The sequence below is a fragment of the Suncus etruscus genome, chromosome 1, assembly GCF_024139225.1.
Source record: "Suncus etruscus isolate mSunEtr1 chromosome 1, mSunEtr1.pri.cur, whole genome shotgun sequence".
Classification (NCBI taxonomy): domain Eukaryota; kingdom Metazoa; phylum Chordata; class Mammalia; order Eulipotyphla; family Soricidae; genus Suncus; species Suncus etruscus.
In genome coordinates, this window is record NC_064848.1 from 94,841,823 (window position 1) to 94,859,514 (window position 17,692).

Here is a 17,692-nt window from a genome sequence, read left to right on the forward strand (position 1 = left end):
ACTTAATGTATAGATTTTTCTGTTAGTATTAGGGTAAGACTTATTGTGACTAGCTTGCTTCTTCCTTTTTACTGCTCTACAACTTTTTATTACTCTTACTGTTTGTTCTCTTTCCCCAAATATTTTAGATTTTTATTTATTTGATTATTTGTTGAAATTTGACTTGAATATCAAATTTGCAAATCTGCTGAAAGATGAGAAAGTTTTTAGCTAGTGCTGGGTAGAGAGGGCATGGGATACCCTATGTAAGATGGAAGAAACATGTTAGAAAGTTTATTGTTCTGCATGAGCTTCTTTGTCCTCAGCTTGTCCTTTCAGAGTGTATTGCTTATTTTTAAGATGAAATGTTTAAAAAAAATTCATGAACTTTCTTATTCTAGAGATAATAGTAGTTGTTACCTTGAATTTTTTAAAATTGAGGTGACTCTTTTACTTATATGAAGAATATCCTAATAAGAAGGAAAATTGATACCTTCCCCTGTAACTTTCATTTTCAGTATCATTGCTATTGTGTCATCATCTGTGTAGTTGGTGCCTAAAATTGATTTGGGATCTGGTACAAGTTGATGTCATAAATGTCTGTGTTTTTTATGCTGGGTAAAGAGTGATAAAAATGAAACAAAGTGGTTTTTTTTTTTTTGTGTGTGTGTCATATTTTTCTTGTTCTGAGTATGGCTTAATGCTTAAGTTCAAACAGCTTATAAAAGAAAGAGGTAAGGGAAAGGAATGATCAGTATTATATTATTAATAAGTTAAATTCAAGTGCTCGATTAGAAAGGAATACACATTTACATATAGAGAAAATTTGCTTCTTGCATATTTTAATTTAGTTGCATATATTCATCTTCATCAGTAATTTATTTAACTAAAATCATTATACCAACTTCATCAAATTATTTAATCTGGTTGGGAATGTCTACCATCCTTTGACTTAAATTTGTTTATATTGTTTTGCAAGTTATTCACAAATTTTGGTGGCTTCATTTGTGTCACGTTGTGTGGTGTGTGTGTGTATGTATCTACATATGTGTGGTTTTTTTTTCTCATATTTTCAACAGATTCAGAAGGGAGTGGTAATGGAAGTGAAGATCCCTCAAAAGACAGTGGAGAAGGCTCCTGTAGTGACTCTGAAGAAAATATTTTGGAGGAAGAACTAAATGAAGATATTAAAGTCAAAGAAGAACAACTTAAAAATCCTACAGAAGAAGAAATACTGTCTTCTGAAAAACAGTTAATTAAAATAGAGAAGAAAGAGGAAGAAGAAAATGGAGACAGACCTAGAAAGAAAAAGGAGAAAGAGAAGGAAAAGGAAAAGGAGAGAGAAAAAGAGGAGAGAGAGAAAGAGAGAGAAAAAACCACAGTATCTGATAATGTGGCTGCTTCTGCTGCTGCCAGCACACCAGCCACAAGTCCTCCTACTGTTAACATATCTCCTTCTGCCCCCACTCCAGCAGCAGCTACAGAGGAACAAGTCAGTGAACCCAAAAAGTGGAACCTTCGCCGCAATCGACCGCTTTTGGATTTTGTGTCTATGGAAGAGCTGAATGATATGGATGACTATGACAGTGAAGATGACAACGATTGGCGACCCACTCTAGTAAAGAGAAAGGGAAGATCTGCATCTCAGAAAGAGGGCAGTGATGGAGACAATGAGGATGATGAAGATGAAGGAAGTGTCAGTGATGAAGATGAGAATGATGAAGGCAATGATGATGATCATAGCAGCCCTGCCAGTGAAGCGGGTTGCAAGAAGAAGAAGAGTAAAGTTCTTAGCAGAAACAGTGGTGATGATGAGGAACTGACCAATGATAGCCTGACACTATCACAAAGCAAGAGTAATGAGGTAGATGAACCCAATTTTTATGATATCTGTTTGTCTGGGGAAAGGGAATTCTTTAAAGCTACTCATTTTAAACCTACTCATTCTCTAAATTCTACTCATTAGATTAAGTGGCTTCTTTGAAATCTTTATTTATAGACAGCTATGGGAGTGAAAGAGAACCCTAACTAACATTTATTCATTTGGCCAACCAATCTTTATTGAGTATCTACTATTTGTTGCCATTCTCAAGGAGCTCAAAATCACTGCCCTCAAGGAGCACACAGTCAATTTTTTTTTTTTTTTTTTGGTTTTGGGCCACACCGGTGACGCTCAGGGATTACTCTGGGCTATGTGCTCAGAAATTGCTCCTGGCTTGGTGGACCATATCAGACACCAGGGGTCGAACCGAGGTTCATCCTGGATCAGCTGTGTGAAAGGCAAATGCTGCGCTATTGCTCTGGCCCCTCACAGTCAATATTTTTTTTTAGATTTTTCATTCTATAGGTTTGGGAAATAGTAATATAGTCCACTTATAATTTGTATGATCATTTCCAGTTTTTCATAGAGCTACTGAATGATACTCAATGGATTATTAAAATAGAGGTCACTTTTTTTAGGTTGGTCATGTCTATCCATATTCACATAAAAATGTAGATTTTTTTTTTTTTTTTTTTTGGTTTTTTTGAGCCAGACCTGTTTGATGCTCAGGGGTTACTCCTGGCTAAGCGCTCAGAAATTGCCCCTGGCTTGGGGGGACCATATGGACGCCAGGGGATTGAACTGCGGTTCTTCCTTGGCTAGTGCTTGCAAGGCAGACACCTTACCTCTAGCACCACCTTGTCGCCCTCCCCCCCAAATGTAGATTTTTTTAGAGCATGACAACAAACACCATGATTGTCTTAGACTTTTTTTTAAAGGTTTTTTTTTTTTTTAACGATTAAATGCCCATCATCTGAATAGTCACAATATTGATGCTTTAGGTATATGGGAGTAAATACAGACTACATATTTACATATATTTAGTGAATAAATCTCCTCAAGGAAGTGAAAGAAAACAAACATTTCTCTCACAAAACAAACATTCCTGTCATAAAACTACAGTAATGATTCAGTTCTTCCACTTGAAGTTCTACTACTGAAGGTTAGGTTGTCCATTGGGCCCAAGATGCAACATTCAAGACTCTTCAACCAAACATATATGTGTTTCTTTGTCTGTGTGTTTATGTATATGTTTTTCTTCCAGAGATTTAGTTGTCTCTTACATGTAGATGTATCTGTTACATCACATGTAAACTTATAATTGTATTTCATTTCCATTAATGTGTTTTTAGTTTCCAGAATTCATTATTTACCAAACACTTATTCCTCCCTCCTCCCATATCACTGAAATAAGCTAAACTGGTAGAAAGATTTTCCATTTATGCTTTATTTGTTCTTTTTACATTTTTCTGCTTACAGGTTTTACATAGTAGTGATTACCTTTTAGCTTTCCTAAAATTTTTAGTTATTTTCTTACTAAAGTTATAGCAGGCTGTGAGGGGCTACATATGTCAAGAGAGATATATAGCAGCTTATATTTTATATTATAAACATTGGTATTATAAACATAGGTAATTTGCCCACTTTCCTATGCAGTATGTTGGCCTGCTTCCAGTGTTGACATAAATTCTTATCTTCAGGTAAAGAAGCATTGTGATTTGGAATAAAAATGAGTACTTATAATGTTGTAGCACAGTTCCATACAACTAATTTACATTTAGGGAACAGGTATGGAGAATCCAATTTTTTTGTTTGTTTGTTTGTTTTTGTTTTTTTTTTTGGACACACCCGTTTGATACTCAGGGGTTACTCCTGGCTAAGCGCTCAGAAATTGCCCCTGGCTTGAGGGGACCATATGGGACGCCGGGGGATAGAACCGCGGTCCTTCCTTGTCTAGCTCTTGCAAGGCAGACACCTTACCTCTAGTGCCACCTCACCGGCCCCAGGAGAATCCATTTGTTACATTAAGACATATATCCAGTTTATTTTATAGCACTTAGTACTTTTTTCTGTATCTATTATTTAAGTTTCCTTCTGACAACACATACCTCACTTTTAAATGGTTAGAAAAATATGTATAAGGGTAGAAGTACTTTAGATTAGTTTTTATACTGAGTTATGTGAAGATTTGAATTTGTTTAGAAATTTTCCTCATAAAATTCATCTTATTTTTATTTTTATTTTTTTGGGACATACCCAGCAGTGCTCTGGAGTTAACTTGGCTCTAGACTCAGGAATTATTCCTGGCAGTGCTTGGGGGACCATATGGGATGCTGAGGATCAAACCCAGTCTGCCATGTGCAAGGCAGACACCCACACTGTGCTGTTTCTCTGTCCCCTGTTTTTTTCTCCCATTTTTATATATTACTTAATCTTTAACACATAATATATTGCTTAAGAGCCTATGGAGTACAATGTGATGCACAGATGCATTTTTTGTGTTTAGTTTTCTCTTTTTAGAAAAAAGACTAGTATATAAAGAAACTTTATAAAATTAATAAACAGTTCCAAAGGAATGAGATTTTAGAGCACCTTTATTTTCTTTTTGGTGTTTTTTGGGAGCTGGTAGTATTCAAGGCTTACTCCTTGCTCTGTGCTTAGGAATCACTCCTTGTGGGCTCAGGGAATCTATATGTGGTCCTAGGACCCAAACCATCTTGGCTATGTACAAGGCAGGCACCCTTCTGACTGTTCCATTGCACTGGCTTCTCCAGACACTTCTTACAAAAGTTCCTTGATACAATTATCATGAAATTCTATTTTTTTGTTTGTGTTTGTGTCACACCCACTGGGTCATTCCAGTGATGCATAGGGGTTATTCCTGGCTCTGCTCTCAGGGATCCCTCCTGATGGGCTTAGGGGACCATTGGCTGCTGGAGATTGAACCCATGTCAGCTTCATGCAAGGCAAGCACCCTACTGGCTGTATGATTTCTCCAGTACCACGAAGTTTCTTATAGAAGCTAACTTAATTTCTTTTGTGTTTATTCTGCTTTCGTTTTCACTTGACATTGTATTGAAGTATAGAACTTCATAAAGTTAATTTACTCAATAATATTCTACCTGAAAGCTTCATAACTTTTTTCTCTTAATACAGTTATTTAAATATATAATCCTTGATGATTGTAGGTAACAGACATTTTGTGATTTGAAACTTTGTCGGGGAATTAAAATATTCTTTTTTGAGGGTTAGGACCCTTTTATGTCTCTTAACACCCTAATGAGACATGTGTGTGGAATACATATATTGGGTTTATGTATGAGTGTGTGTGTGTATGTTTTGTATGGTGCTAGAGTATATTCCTGGCTCTCTGAAATACATAATTATGTAAGCTCATATATTTTGGATACTTTATAAAGTTTAAAATTACTCAGATTTTTGGAGTCAACTTTAAATATGAGGGATAAAACCAAAGAAGTTATTGATTTACTGCTGTGGTACCTTTTATATTACTACTGCTTTTTTTTTCTGGTACCTAGAGATCAGTTTGAGTCCTGACACTTGTCCTCTGTGACTGAAATATATCCCTGACTGGTAATATTTTTGTACATTAAAATTTTCACATTCTCAGGCTTGGGATAGCTCGGTGTAAAAGTTCATGGTCTGTTTGAATATGGACCTGAGCTTGATCCCTAGCACTACACAAATACATACACAGACACACACAGACCCACACATATACAAACACATACACAACTTGTAGGTTGAACCCTTGCATTTCTTTGAAAAAAAAAATCCATTGTCCCTATTTCTGTCTTTTTATGTGTCATATTTTCATATAATTCTATACTTTAGCTTAATTATTTTAATTATTTTCTTCAGAAACTTGAAAGATATACGCTTTCAGAATATGTTAATTTTTTTTTTTTTTTTTTTTTTTTTGGTTTTTTGGTCACACCGGCAGTGCTCAGTGGTTACTCTTTGCTCTATGCTCAGAAATCGCTCCTGGCAGGCTCCGGGAAACATATGGGATGCCGGAATTTGAACCACTGTCATTCTACATGCAAGGCAAACGCCTTACTTCTATGCTATCTTTCTGGCCCAGAATATGCTAATTAAAATTGATGATAAATGATCTTTTTTTGATTGTAAGAGTGCTTATACACATATTTGATTTGTTAAAGGAAGCTTAGATTATAATTTTTAAGAGAATTTTATTCAGTTATCTCCATTGAAGCATCCTTAGCCACATGAATAGAGTAAAAATGTAGGACTCTTGTTTCTTCCATTTCTTTCTGTATTACAATTGTAATAAGTGAAATAATGAGGATAAGAGGTCCAGAAATAACCTATTTTATTTATTTTTGCTTAAATGATAATATAGATAAAGAGAATTTGGTATGGAGAAACAATTTAGATGCTTGCCTTTTTTTTTTTCCTTAAATGGAAAAGGTTCTTTCCAGTGGTTCTGGGGCCTATGAAGGCTGCTCTAGGTGATATGTGAGAGGTGCCAGGGATCAAACCTGGGATTCTGTGCATTCCAGGTATCTGTATCAACATTTTTGGAGCCATCTCCATGGCCCTTTTTGCAATTTTCTCTTTTTAAATCTTTATGATTTAAGAAGACAATGTTTATTTTAAGACAATGTCTTTTTTTTTTTAAATTTGCTATGAGAAAATATATAAAGTAATAACATTGAGGCTTGTAGTTTTTCTTTTGGAACTTACATAGTAAATAGCCCAGTAACGGTAATCTATGTTTCTTGAAACACTGGAAGTGCAGAGAAGAAAAGGGAATAAATAATTTATTTATATAAATTAAATTATAAATTTATGTAAATAAATAATTTCTTAGGAAAGCTTTTGACCGGTTATCTTTTTAATTTTCTCTTTACAGTCTCATGGGCTAGGTGTTAATTTTTTATTGATTTGTGTGTGTGTGTGTGTGTGTGTGTGTGTGTGTGTGTGTGTGTGTGTTCCAAGAAGTGCTCAAGAGTTGGCCACTTTTGGCATAATTTGGACAACTAATTGGGCAAGATCGTTTTGTGTTTTGGTGATGTGTTGATGTTCAGACCCAGTAGTGTTGGGAGCTAGTAGGGTCACTGGTAGTGTTTGGAAGTTTTTGGATTTTATAGATGAAAATCAACAGCTTTGATGTTTAGCTTGTGATAATTAGATGAAAAAGAATAATTTGACTTGAAGTCAAATGCTATACACATAAAAATGAGTAATGTGATGAAATTTGTACAGATTTTTTTCTTGCAACATCAAAGTATTATAAAACATTATTTATTTTTAGGAATTAATTTACTATTTGGTACCCCAAAGTCCCCAAACTATGTTGGTATATATTTTAATAACAAAGAGATGCAAGATAATAACTCTGGGCCCAGAGAGATAGCACAGCGGCGTTTGCCTTGCAAGCAGCCGATCCAGGACCAAAGGTCCTTGGTTCGAATCCTGGTGTCCCATATGGTCCCCCGTGCCTGCCAGGAGCTATTTCTGAGCAGACAGCCAGGAGTAACCCCTGAGCACCGCTGGGTGTGGCCCAAAAACCAAAATAAAAAAAAAAAAAGATAATAACTATACAGCATTAAGAGTAAGAACATCCCCTCCTGTCTCCCTCTTTCTAAACTATTTTGCATATCAAATGTTACTTAAGTAACATTAGTAAAATATAACTTATAAATATAAACTTATAAAATATAACTCTACACTTAGTAAAACACTAAGTGTATTATTTACTATCACGTTAAAGAATGCCAAGTATCATTCTATACTAATATGTTAATATAGGAGCTGGAGTGGTGGTGCAAGCGATAAGGCATCTGCCTTGCATGCGCTAACCTAGGATGGACTGCTGTTCGATTCCCCAGCGTCCCATATGGTCCCACAAGCCAGGAACAATTTCTGAGTGCATAGCCAGAAGTAACCCCCGAGCATCACCAGGTGTGGCCCCAAAACAAAACAAAACAAACAACAAAAGAAAGTTTAGATATAGGTTTAAAGAATATAAAAATATGATATAATATTAATACAAAATTTTTTGTGAGTATATGGCATAATACTTTTTTTCCTGAATCTTAAAGATTTAAGTCTTCAATTGTTATCTTTTATTGCATGTAATGCTAAACCCAATGTGTAAATATAATGAAGCATTACCTTGTTAATGTTTTATTTAAAGTTTGAATCTGTTGGCATGGAGGATTTTAATTATCAGAAGCAAATTCTTTAATTGCCTTTATATTTGTCTATTAATGCATATTCCATTCTTTTAAATTAATTGTCTTTATTACTACTTTTCTTGACATGAATATAATATTGTGATTCTTAGCAACAAGTCAACTTGCATCCTTTTTAAATGGTGTTCTGTACATACATATATATATTATATGTACAGAATATATATATTAATATGTGCACATAGATATCTACTTATCTCTGTATCTATGTAGGTTCTCTACAAACTATCATATAGTAGTTTGATAATCTGAGTTTCCTAACTTTAAGGAATTATAGAGTTTAAAATTACTACCACACACATATTTGCTTTTAATATATTACCTAGAATTTACTTCTTGTTTAAATATTTGTTTTGTTTCTTCTAGATAGGGTTTATAAGAAGGATTTATAGGATAAGATGATAAATTTCAAAAATATAGAACTCGTGATTTATAATTTTAAAAGCTATATGTAGGATTAACAGTTGCTCATGAGTAATTTTTCTTTTTTCATAGTTAAGGGACTTAATTATAATCCAGAAAGGCAAAGCACATGCAGAATTATTAGTTGCATTCCTGAGTTTTCATTTCCTAAAAGAGAAATAGAGGATTGGGGACTTACATAGAAGTTAAAATTAGACAAAAATTAGGGAACTTAGAAGGTTTTCTAAGTACACTGAAAAAGAGGTCTTCTATTTAAATGTAGCACACATTGACTAAAGATGGAGAAAGACATGATTTTGTAAATGCATTAAATAAATTAAATGCATAAATATTAAACTTACTGTTTCATTTAATTTGTGATTTTCTGATATATTTATTAGGACTCGCTGATTCTTGAGAAGAGTCAAAATTGGAGTTCTCAAAAAATGGACCATATTCTAATTTGCTGTGTTTGTCTTGGAGATAATAGCGAGGATGCTGATGAAATAATTCAATGTGACAATTGTGGCATTACAGTTCATGAAGGTAATTTTGTGCCTTTTTTTTTTTTTTGCATCTCTTTAGAAAAGACTCATTGAAACACATGTTAATGAAATTAGCTTGTATATATTGTAATATGCTAAGATATTTTCTTCAGTATTTTATGGTAATTCATAAAGTGCTTTGTAATAAATTCACAGTGGTAGGGATCACTTTTCAGATTATTTTTATTTAAATGTGTTTTAAACTAAAGGGAAATTTTATTACATAAAATCATAGTATTTGAAATTTTTGTTATGCTTTATGGCATTGTTTCTGGGTTTTATATGTAACTAGAAATAATTTAGTATCAATTTTAGTCTAGTACATTGTTTTTTATTGAAAAAAAAGTTTATTTAATGTGTTAAAATTATTGAGTCTTTGCATAACAAAATTTTCAAGTAAAGTATTTTCATGTTCTAAAGTGAAAACTTATCTATTTGACACATTTAAACTGAAATAGAGTATTTTACAAACTGTGCTAGCAACAACCTCACAAGTTGTTCCAAATAAGAAATCAATCTAGAGTCCAGAGACATAGTTAAAAGTACTAATGTGTATATGGAAGGTCAATGTTGGATACCTGATACCACAAAATTTCCTGAGCAATTCCGGGGGAAGGGCGAACATGTAATGGGTAGTAAGTATCCCCTGCAAGGGGGAACAAGTGAAATTTCGGTCCTTATCATAAAAAATAGTAGCATCAATATAGAGATTGATAAAATTATTCTCTAAAAATTTCTTTTTTTTGTTTTTGTTTTTTTTTATTAATGTAATTTTTAGTTTGATCATAGTGGCTTACATATTGTTGACAGTAATATTTTAGGTACATGTTAACTTAATATTAGGGGGATTCCCATCACCGAAATGTTCTCCCTACACCTCCATTCCCATCCTACCTCCCATATTTTCCTCCCTCACCCCAGGGGCTGCAAGAATACGTGGTCTCCTCTGTGCTTAACTTACTACTTAGTGGTCTTACTCCTGTTTCGTCTTGGTAGCTCCCTTATTTCCTCCTGTAACTGGGAGGCGGGACTAGATAGATAAAGTTACATGGTTTTGTTTGAAGAAGAGAAAAGTAATAAACTGGGGTAAAAATCAAATACGCCAAAAATGGGCTGAGTCCTTCTAGAGGCTCTCATCATGGGTTTGAGAGACAAAGGGGAAAAAGGTGAATTACCCCAACAGTACAAAAAGAAGTGTCAAATAATATATTCACTGAGCACTCTGACAATAAAGGTAAGCACCACATAAAAGCCATGATCTTGAAAGAAAAACATGGCAGAGCACATAAAGAAAGAAAAGAAAGGAAGAAAATAAATATATAAATATAAATGAAGACAACAACTTCAATAACCACATTAAAACAATGAAAATGACAAAAACTAGATAAATAAATAAAAAAAGGAGAAAAATTGTTTTGTGCATTTTTTTTCCCTCCTGCTCAGACACAGTAAATATTGGGGTCATTCGAAAAGGAATTTCCTTGGCCTAAGAGCTACAGGGTTTCTCCACCGTTGGAGTATATTGTCATGGGATTAACTATAGACTCCATACAGGTTCATTTACTCTCCCCTTGGTGCTTTTGTGCTGTTTGAAGACTTCTGCTTCGTCCGGGGTGATAAAGTCAGACCTCTGTATCTAAAGATCTCGGAATCTACACAAGTCAAGGGGTGGAACTTATGAATGTCTTTCTTTGTGGTTCTAGAAGTTCTGCTCCCTCAGTGTCATTTTAATCCGTCTTCTGTGATTGGTGGTCTTGGTCTTTGCGTTGAGCCTAGGATGTTTCCAGAAGACCCATTCCGTTGCAATTTTCTCAGACAGACCTTTGCTGGAGATCATGGTTGTTGTGCAGGTCATAGCTCACACTCTAGACTAGGGCTTTTTTATTGGTCCCAGGATACATACAGTCCAGTCATGGTTCTATCAGCCAGTCATCTGTAGATCACAATCTTGGCTTTTGGACAGACCAAAGGGTGACAAGACTTCTGATTTTGTCTTATTGTTAGCTGGTGGGTTAGGATAACCTGCTCTTAGGTCAAGTTGTTTGCATTTTCCTCGTTGTCAGGATATCATTGAAAGCTGGCACTTGATGGTGTCTCAGCAGTATTAAGGATGTCCCAGATGGGATTAGTTTCCTGTAGCTGTTGTGAAGAACTGTGTCATTTCTATGTTTAGGATACAGGGTTCAAGGCTGGACGAATGATGTCTAATCACCTGGGGTCTAAGTTGGGTCCACGTGACATATTTTCAGGGTGGGAGATGTCCCTGTATTGTAAACAAGTATGAGTTCTTATCCCTAGTAGATAAGAGCTCGTTTTTTTTTTTTTTTTTTTTTTTTTTAAGAGCTCGTTTTTATACATAAGATTTTCCCCTTTTTTAGTGTGTCTTTGCAGGGGGAAATGGTGCTACATTATATTGCTGGTGCATTTGGGGGTGGAAAGAAGAAAACAGAACAGGTCACACTCCCCCAAAATATAAAAAAATAGAAATAAAACTATATGTACGGGCCCGGAGAGATAGCACAGTGGCGTTTGCCTTGCAAGCAGCCGATCCAGGACCAAAGGTGATTGGTTCGAATCCCCGTGTCCCATATGGTCCCCCGTGCCTGCCAGGAGCTATTTCTGAGCAGGCAGCCAGGAGTAACCCCTGAGCATCGCCGGGTGTGCCCCAAAAACCAAAAAAAAAAAAAAAAAACACAAAAAAACCCTATATGTGCTCACATAAATATATTAAAAAAATGAAATAACAAGGTAATTAAAGGAACAAAATGATACAATAGACTATCTTACATTTAGGGGAAAAGCAGGTAAAGAGGTACGGTGTACAGGTCTTATGATGGAAGTATAGGTTTCCCCATTGTCTTTTGGGATTTTGTTGTGGTGTGTGGGTTCCCGAGCGCCTTTTCATCATGCACACTGACCTTCTTCAGGTTGGTAAGAGAATTGTAGCAGGAAGGTCTTGAGAAGAGTTCTTGCTTTGGGGGTACTTTTAGAGCTAAGTTCATTTTCAAGTAACAGTCCATATTAGGAAGAGTTAGTAAGGAGGGGGATCGCAGCATGAGTCAGCCGGGGAGTTGGTTGGCTCTTCTTGCCGGGTATAAGGTGTGGGTTTGACTGTGTTTCCCTTCACTTGGGTGCTGGGTACTGGTTCATTGGGGTAGAAGGTCAGTCTTGATGCCTAATGGATTAAGAACTGAGGGTGAAGAGTTTTAATAAGGTGGGAAATCTGGATGGGGATAGGGGGTGCAGGGATAGTTGGATATCCAAAGCGGGGAAAGGGGAAAGTATATAGAAGGGGCAGGAAAGAAAATACATTAAAAAGAAAAGGAGAAGAGAAAAGAAGAAGGAAAAAAAAAAGAAGAAAGTAGTGAGAAGTGAGGAAAAAAGAGCAAGGGAATTCTAGTTTGCTTGAATGTATTCGATGAGTAGGGCCTGTAGTATAAGTCTGTAGGTTACTGTTGCTGTTTCGGTGGTCTGGCTCGTCACGTGCTTCAAGTCCTAAAAGAAGGTATAACTTAGAGATAAAGTGTATGTTAAAGAGTTTCTCGGGACATTCTCATAGTGCAAGCCGGGTATGGTATCTCGTGTCACTGAGCCCTGAGATGCCATCTTAGTTTGTCCATCCTTTGTATCCAAGAATGCCTGTGGACAGAAAAACTGAGAGGTTATTTTAAATATTTTAAGATTAAGGCATTAAGACATATTGTTATGAGATGTTTCTGTTGGAGTCATTGATTTCCCATGGTATTCCTTACCTGTATTTCTGTATAAGATCCCTAAGGGGATATTATGGGCCTTTGTGGTAGAAGGCTGATAACATACCTGTTCTCTCTATGCTGCTGTTTCTGCTGTTGTTGGTTTCTTTGTAGTATAATGTGTAGTCAAGAGATTGTGTTGTTCTTCTTTCATATGTTTTGGGCACTACTTTCCGGTATTTGTTGACTGTTACAGGGTTTGGAGTTTCTACCCTGTTATACCCTGTTATTTGTTGAGTATTGTATATAAGGTGTATGTTCTAGGTGCCTCAGAATAGTGCTATCATTCTGTATTTATCTTTTGTCTTCTGACTTACTTCGTTTAACATAATATCTTCTAGATCCGTCCACGTTGCTGCAAAGTCTGTGATTGTATCATTTCTGACTGCCATGTAGTATTCCATTGTGTATAGCTACCACATCTTAATGATCCATTCATCTGTTGTTGGACATTGAGGTTGGTTCCAAGACTTGGCTATTATACTGAGTGCTGCTATAAATAGTGGGGTGCACACATATTTTGGGATGAATGTCCTTCCGACTTGGGAGTAGATACCTAGGAGAGCAGTTGCTGGGTCAAATGGCAGCTCAATTCTCAGTTCCTTGAGCACTCTCCAGACAGTTCTTTGTAGGGGTTGGACTAGGGGGCATTCCCACCAGCAGTGGATGAGAGTGCCTTTTGTACAGCATCCCCGCCAACAGAGACTGTTCCCATTATTTTTGATGTGAGCCGTTCTCACTGGTGTGAGGTGGTACCTCATTGTTGTTTTGATTTGGATTTCTCTGATGATAAGTGAAGGTGAGCATGTTTTCATGTGTTTGTTGACCATCTTTCTGTCTTCTTCAGAGAAGTGTCTATTCATTTTGTCTTCCCATTTTTTTATGACTATAATTGGTTTTTGAGGGGCTCAGCTTTCTGAGTGCTCTTTATATTCTGGATATCAGCCCTTTATCTGATATGTTGAGTGAAAAGATTTTTTCCCAGACAGTTAACTGTCTTCTTCTGTTTGCCATGCAGAAGCTTTTTAGTTTGATATAGTCCCATTTGTTTATGTTTGACGCTAAAGTTCTTGCCATTGGTGCTCCGTCCTCGAAGACCTTTTTGATATATAGGTCTTCGAGTTTTCTGCCTATTTTATTCTCAATAAACTTTATAGATTTGTGTCTAATTTCAAGGTCCATTTGATTCATTTTGAGTTGGCTATGGGTCAATTTTCAGTTTCTTACACGTGGTTTTCCAGTTGTACCAACACTATTTGTTGAAGAGATTTTCTTTGTTCTATTTCAAGTCCTTGGCTCTTTTGTCAAATATTAGTTGACTGTATATCTGGGGGTGTATGTCTGGAAATTCTGTTCTAACCCACTGGTCTGAGGTCCTGTCTCTGTTCCAGTACCATGCTGTTTTGATCACTATGGCTTAATAATATAGTTTCAAGTTAGGTAAAAAGATGCCACCCAGCTTCTTGTTTTTCAATATGTGTTTGGCTATCCTGGGTCTTTTGTGGTTCCAGATGAATTTTATGATAGATTGTTCTAATTCTTTAAAGAATGATTTCTGAATTTGGATCAGTATTGCATTAAATCTATATAGTAGTTTGGGTAGGATAGTCATTTTGACTATGTTGATTCTACCTACCCATGAGCATGGGATGTTCTTCCATTTCCTTAGATCCTCTTCAATTTCTTTCTGGAGTGTTTTGAAGTTTCCCTGATATAGGTCCTTCACTTCCCTTGTAAGATTGATTCGTAGGGGCCCAGAGAGATAGCACAGCGGCATTTGCCTTGCAAGCAGCCGATCCAGGACCAAAGGTGGTTGGTTCAAATCCCGGTGTCCCATATGGTCCCCTGTGCCTGCCAGGAGCTATTATTGAGCAGACAGCCAGGAGTAACCCCTGAGCACCACCGGGTGTGGCCCAAAAACCAAAAAAAAAGAAAAAAAAAAAAGATTGATTCCTAGGTACTTTATATTTTTTGATTCTATTTTAAATGGAGTTGTATTTTTGATCTCTCTTTCTCCTCAAATTTGTTATTTGTATAGAGAAACGCCACTGTCTTTTGTGTATTGACTTTGTAGCCAGCCACTTTGCTGTAGTGGTTAATTGTTTCTAGGAGTTTTACTGTGGACTCTTTAGGGTTTTTGATGTATATCATCATATCGTCTGCAAAAAGAGATGGTTTGAGTTCCTCTTTCCCAATTTGGATTCCTTTGATTCCCTTCTCTTGTCGGATTGCTATTGCTAGGACTTCTAATATTATGTTGAATAAGAGTGGAGAGAGTGGGCAGTCTTGCTTAGTTCCTGACTTTAGTGGAAATGCTTCTAGTTTTTCGCCATTAAGGATAATGTTGGCTGTGGGCTTTTCATAGATAGCTTTAACTATCTTGAGGAAGGTTCCCTCTAACCCTATTTTGCTGAGCGTTTTCAGCAGGAAAGGATGTTGGATTTTGTCAAACGCCTTTTCTGCATTGACTGATATGATCATGTGGTTTTTGTCTTTCTTGTTGATGTGATGTAAGATGTTGATTGATTTGCATATGTTGAACCAACCTTGCATTCCTGGGATGGTCATGATTTAAGTTCTTTTTGATAAAGTGCTCGATTTGTTTTGCTAACATTTTGTTGAGAATCTTTGCATCTATGTTCATTAGTGAGATTGGTCTGTAGTTTTCTTTCTTGGTGGTGTCCTTGCCATCTTTGGGAATGAGTGTTCCACGTGGGCTTGAGAAGAATGTGTATGCTGCTTTCTGGGGATGGAGGGTCCTATATATGTCTATTAGACCTAGATCTTCTAATTTTTCATTTAGGGCTCTTATTTCTCTGCTGTTTTTCTGTTTGGTGGATCTATCCAATGGTGATAGTGGAGTATTGAAATCTCCTATCATTATCACATTGCCCTTCATGTGTTTCTCCAGGCTTGTGAGCAGCTGTCTCACATATTTTGCTGGCTCTACATTAGGTGCATAAATATTGACTAGGGTTAATATTTCTTGGTCTTGTGTTCCCCTGATCAGTACGTAATGTCCCTCTTTGTCCCTAATCACTTTATTGAGGTTGAATGGAATTTGGTCTGATGTTGTGTATGTAAATATTTTGGGGGATTACTATGTTGCTCACCCTAATCTGTGCCCTACCCTAGGGTGTGACCTGGCATTCTGCCCCCACCCTAGGGTAGGACCTGATTCTGCTTTCACCATTGGTTGGTATCTGATCCCACCATTGGGTGGGACCTGACTCTGGAGTATAAGAGCAAGGGTCTGTGGAAGGCGAGGGCTTTTTGCTGGCTGGAACTGAATCTGAGTCTTTGGACTTCAGTTTTGTCCATCCGAATAAAGCAAATATTTCCACGAGCCTGATTGTCTGCGAGCTGTTTACCCGCCGTTTCACCTCAGAACCGTGGGCTAGACAGGGTGGCAGACGCGTGCTCCGAGCTGGAAGAAAAGGGCCTCATTCTCCATCCCACCATCAGTCAACCTCTTCAGGGGCTGACCTGCTACAGTCTGATATAAGAATGGCTGTCCCTGTTCTTTTTTGTTTTCTATTAGCCTGAATAATTAATTTCCATTCTTTTATTCTAAGCCTGTGCTTGTCCTATAGTTGTACATGTGTTTCTTGCAGGCAACAGAAGTCCGGTTTATGTTTTCTAATCCAGTTCTCAACTATGTGTCTATTAATGGGAGAGTTTAGTCCATTAACATTTAGGAAGATTATTGACAGAGAGGACTGTTGTACACTTGTGTTGTTTAGGGTGATTGTTGTTACAATCGGGGGTTTGGATTGTGCAGTTTGTCTCTGCATAGGTCGTTTAGGATTGGTTTTGTTTGTGCAAATAATGCAAGATCGTTTTTGTTTGAGAATGTTCTTAGTCTGCCCTGCCATATGAATGAGGGTTTTGCTGGATATTGGACCCTAGGTTGGAAATTTCTTTCATTCAGGCATTTAAATATGTCGTTCCATTGTCTTCTTGCTTGAATTATTTCAAATGGGAGTTCTGGTTTGATTCTTATGTCCCTTCCTTTGTATTTGAGGTTTTTTTTCCCTCCCTTATTGCTTTTAAGGAGATTTTTTTTTTTTTTTTTTTTTTTTGCCATTTGGATTACTATACGTCTTGGTGTTGTTTTTTTACGGTCTATTTTGTTAGGGACTCTCGTCACTCCCTGGATTTGCACTGAATTTTCTTTCCAGAGGGTGAGAAAGTTTTCTGTTATTATTTCTGACTACTTGTTCTTCCCCTTTTCCTCTTTCCTCCCCTTCTGGTATACCCCTATTCTTAGGTCATTTCTTCTGCTCTTGTTTATTAGATACTGGACTTTTCCTTCTAGTGCTTTGTCATTTATTTCCTTGCTGGTTTCTTGGTCTTTTTTTGTTTGCAGTTTTTGTTTGAGTTCTTCAGTATGCTTCCATCTGTGTGGATCATGCTCATTTGGCTTGTTACGGTGTCTTTTAACTCCTTTATTTCCCTTTGTATGGAATCTCTCATATTCTTTTACAGTTCTTTAATTTGGTTGATTTGTTCCTTCATAGATTTCTTGTATTTGGTGGTTAGCGTTTCCTTAATTTCTTTTTATCAATTCTTGCTTTTCCTTTCTCATGGCTGATTTTAAGTCTCCTTCCAATGGATCTTTGCGTTTTGGTGGACTTGGAAACTTGCTATGGTTTGCCTGTGTGTCTCCAGATGTTAGGTTTCTCTTTGATATACCCATATTTCTTTGCATTTATTGGTGTGGCTTGTAGTGCAGTGCCTTCCGAATTCAGCCTGCTTTGGCCCTCTGTGGCATGGGGATGGGTCCCCTCCCTGATCGTGGTTCTAGAGGGGTCTGTTGGGTGAGCTCAGCGAGGTTCTGCTCCTCCTGTACTCTCTATGTGGCCTGATCCGTTGCTTTTCCCTTTTGTTGCCAGCTAGTGCAGTTCCACTCCTGGCCACAATGGTGGAGGGTGCTGTTGGGCCTAGCTC

At 36.8% G+C, this 17,692-nt stretch overlaps 1 protein-coding gene across 1 annotated transcript in view; it reads left to right on the forward strand.

The window, feature by feature from the left end:
* PHF14 (PHD finger protein 14) overlaps positions 1–17,692 on the forward strand; it is a 171,276-nt gene that overhangs the window by 11,758 nt on the left and 141,826 nt on the right. The window contains exons 3-4 of the mRNA XM_049768882.1: positions 1,059–1,843; positions 8,847–8,991. Of these exons, the coding sequence (XP_049624839.1) occupies positions 1,059–1,843; positions 8,847–8,991 (930 nt within the window). The remainder of the gene's footprint in view (positions 1–1,058; positions 1,844–8,846; positions 8,992–17,692) is intronic.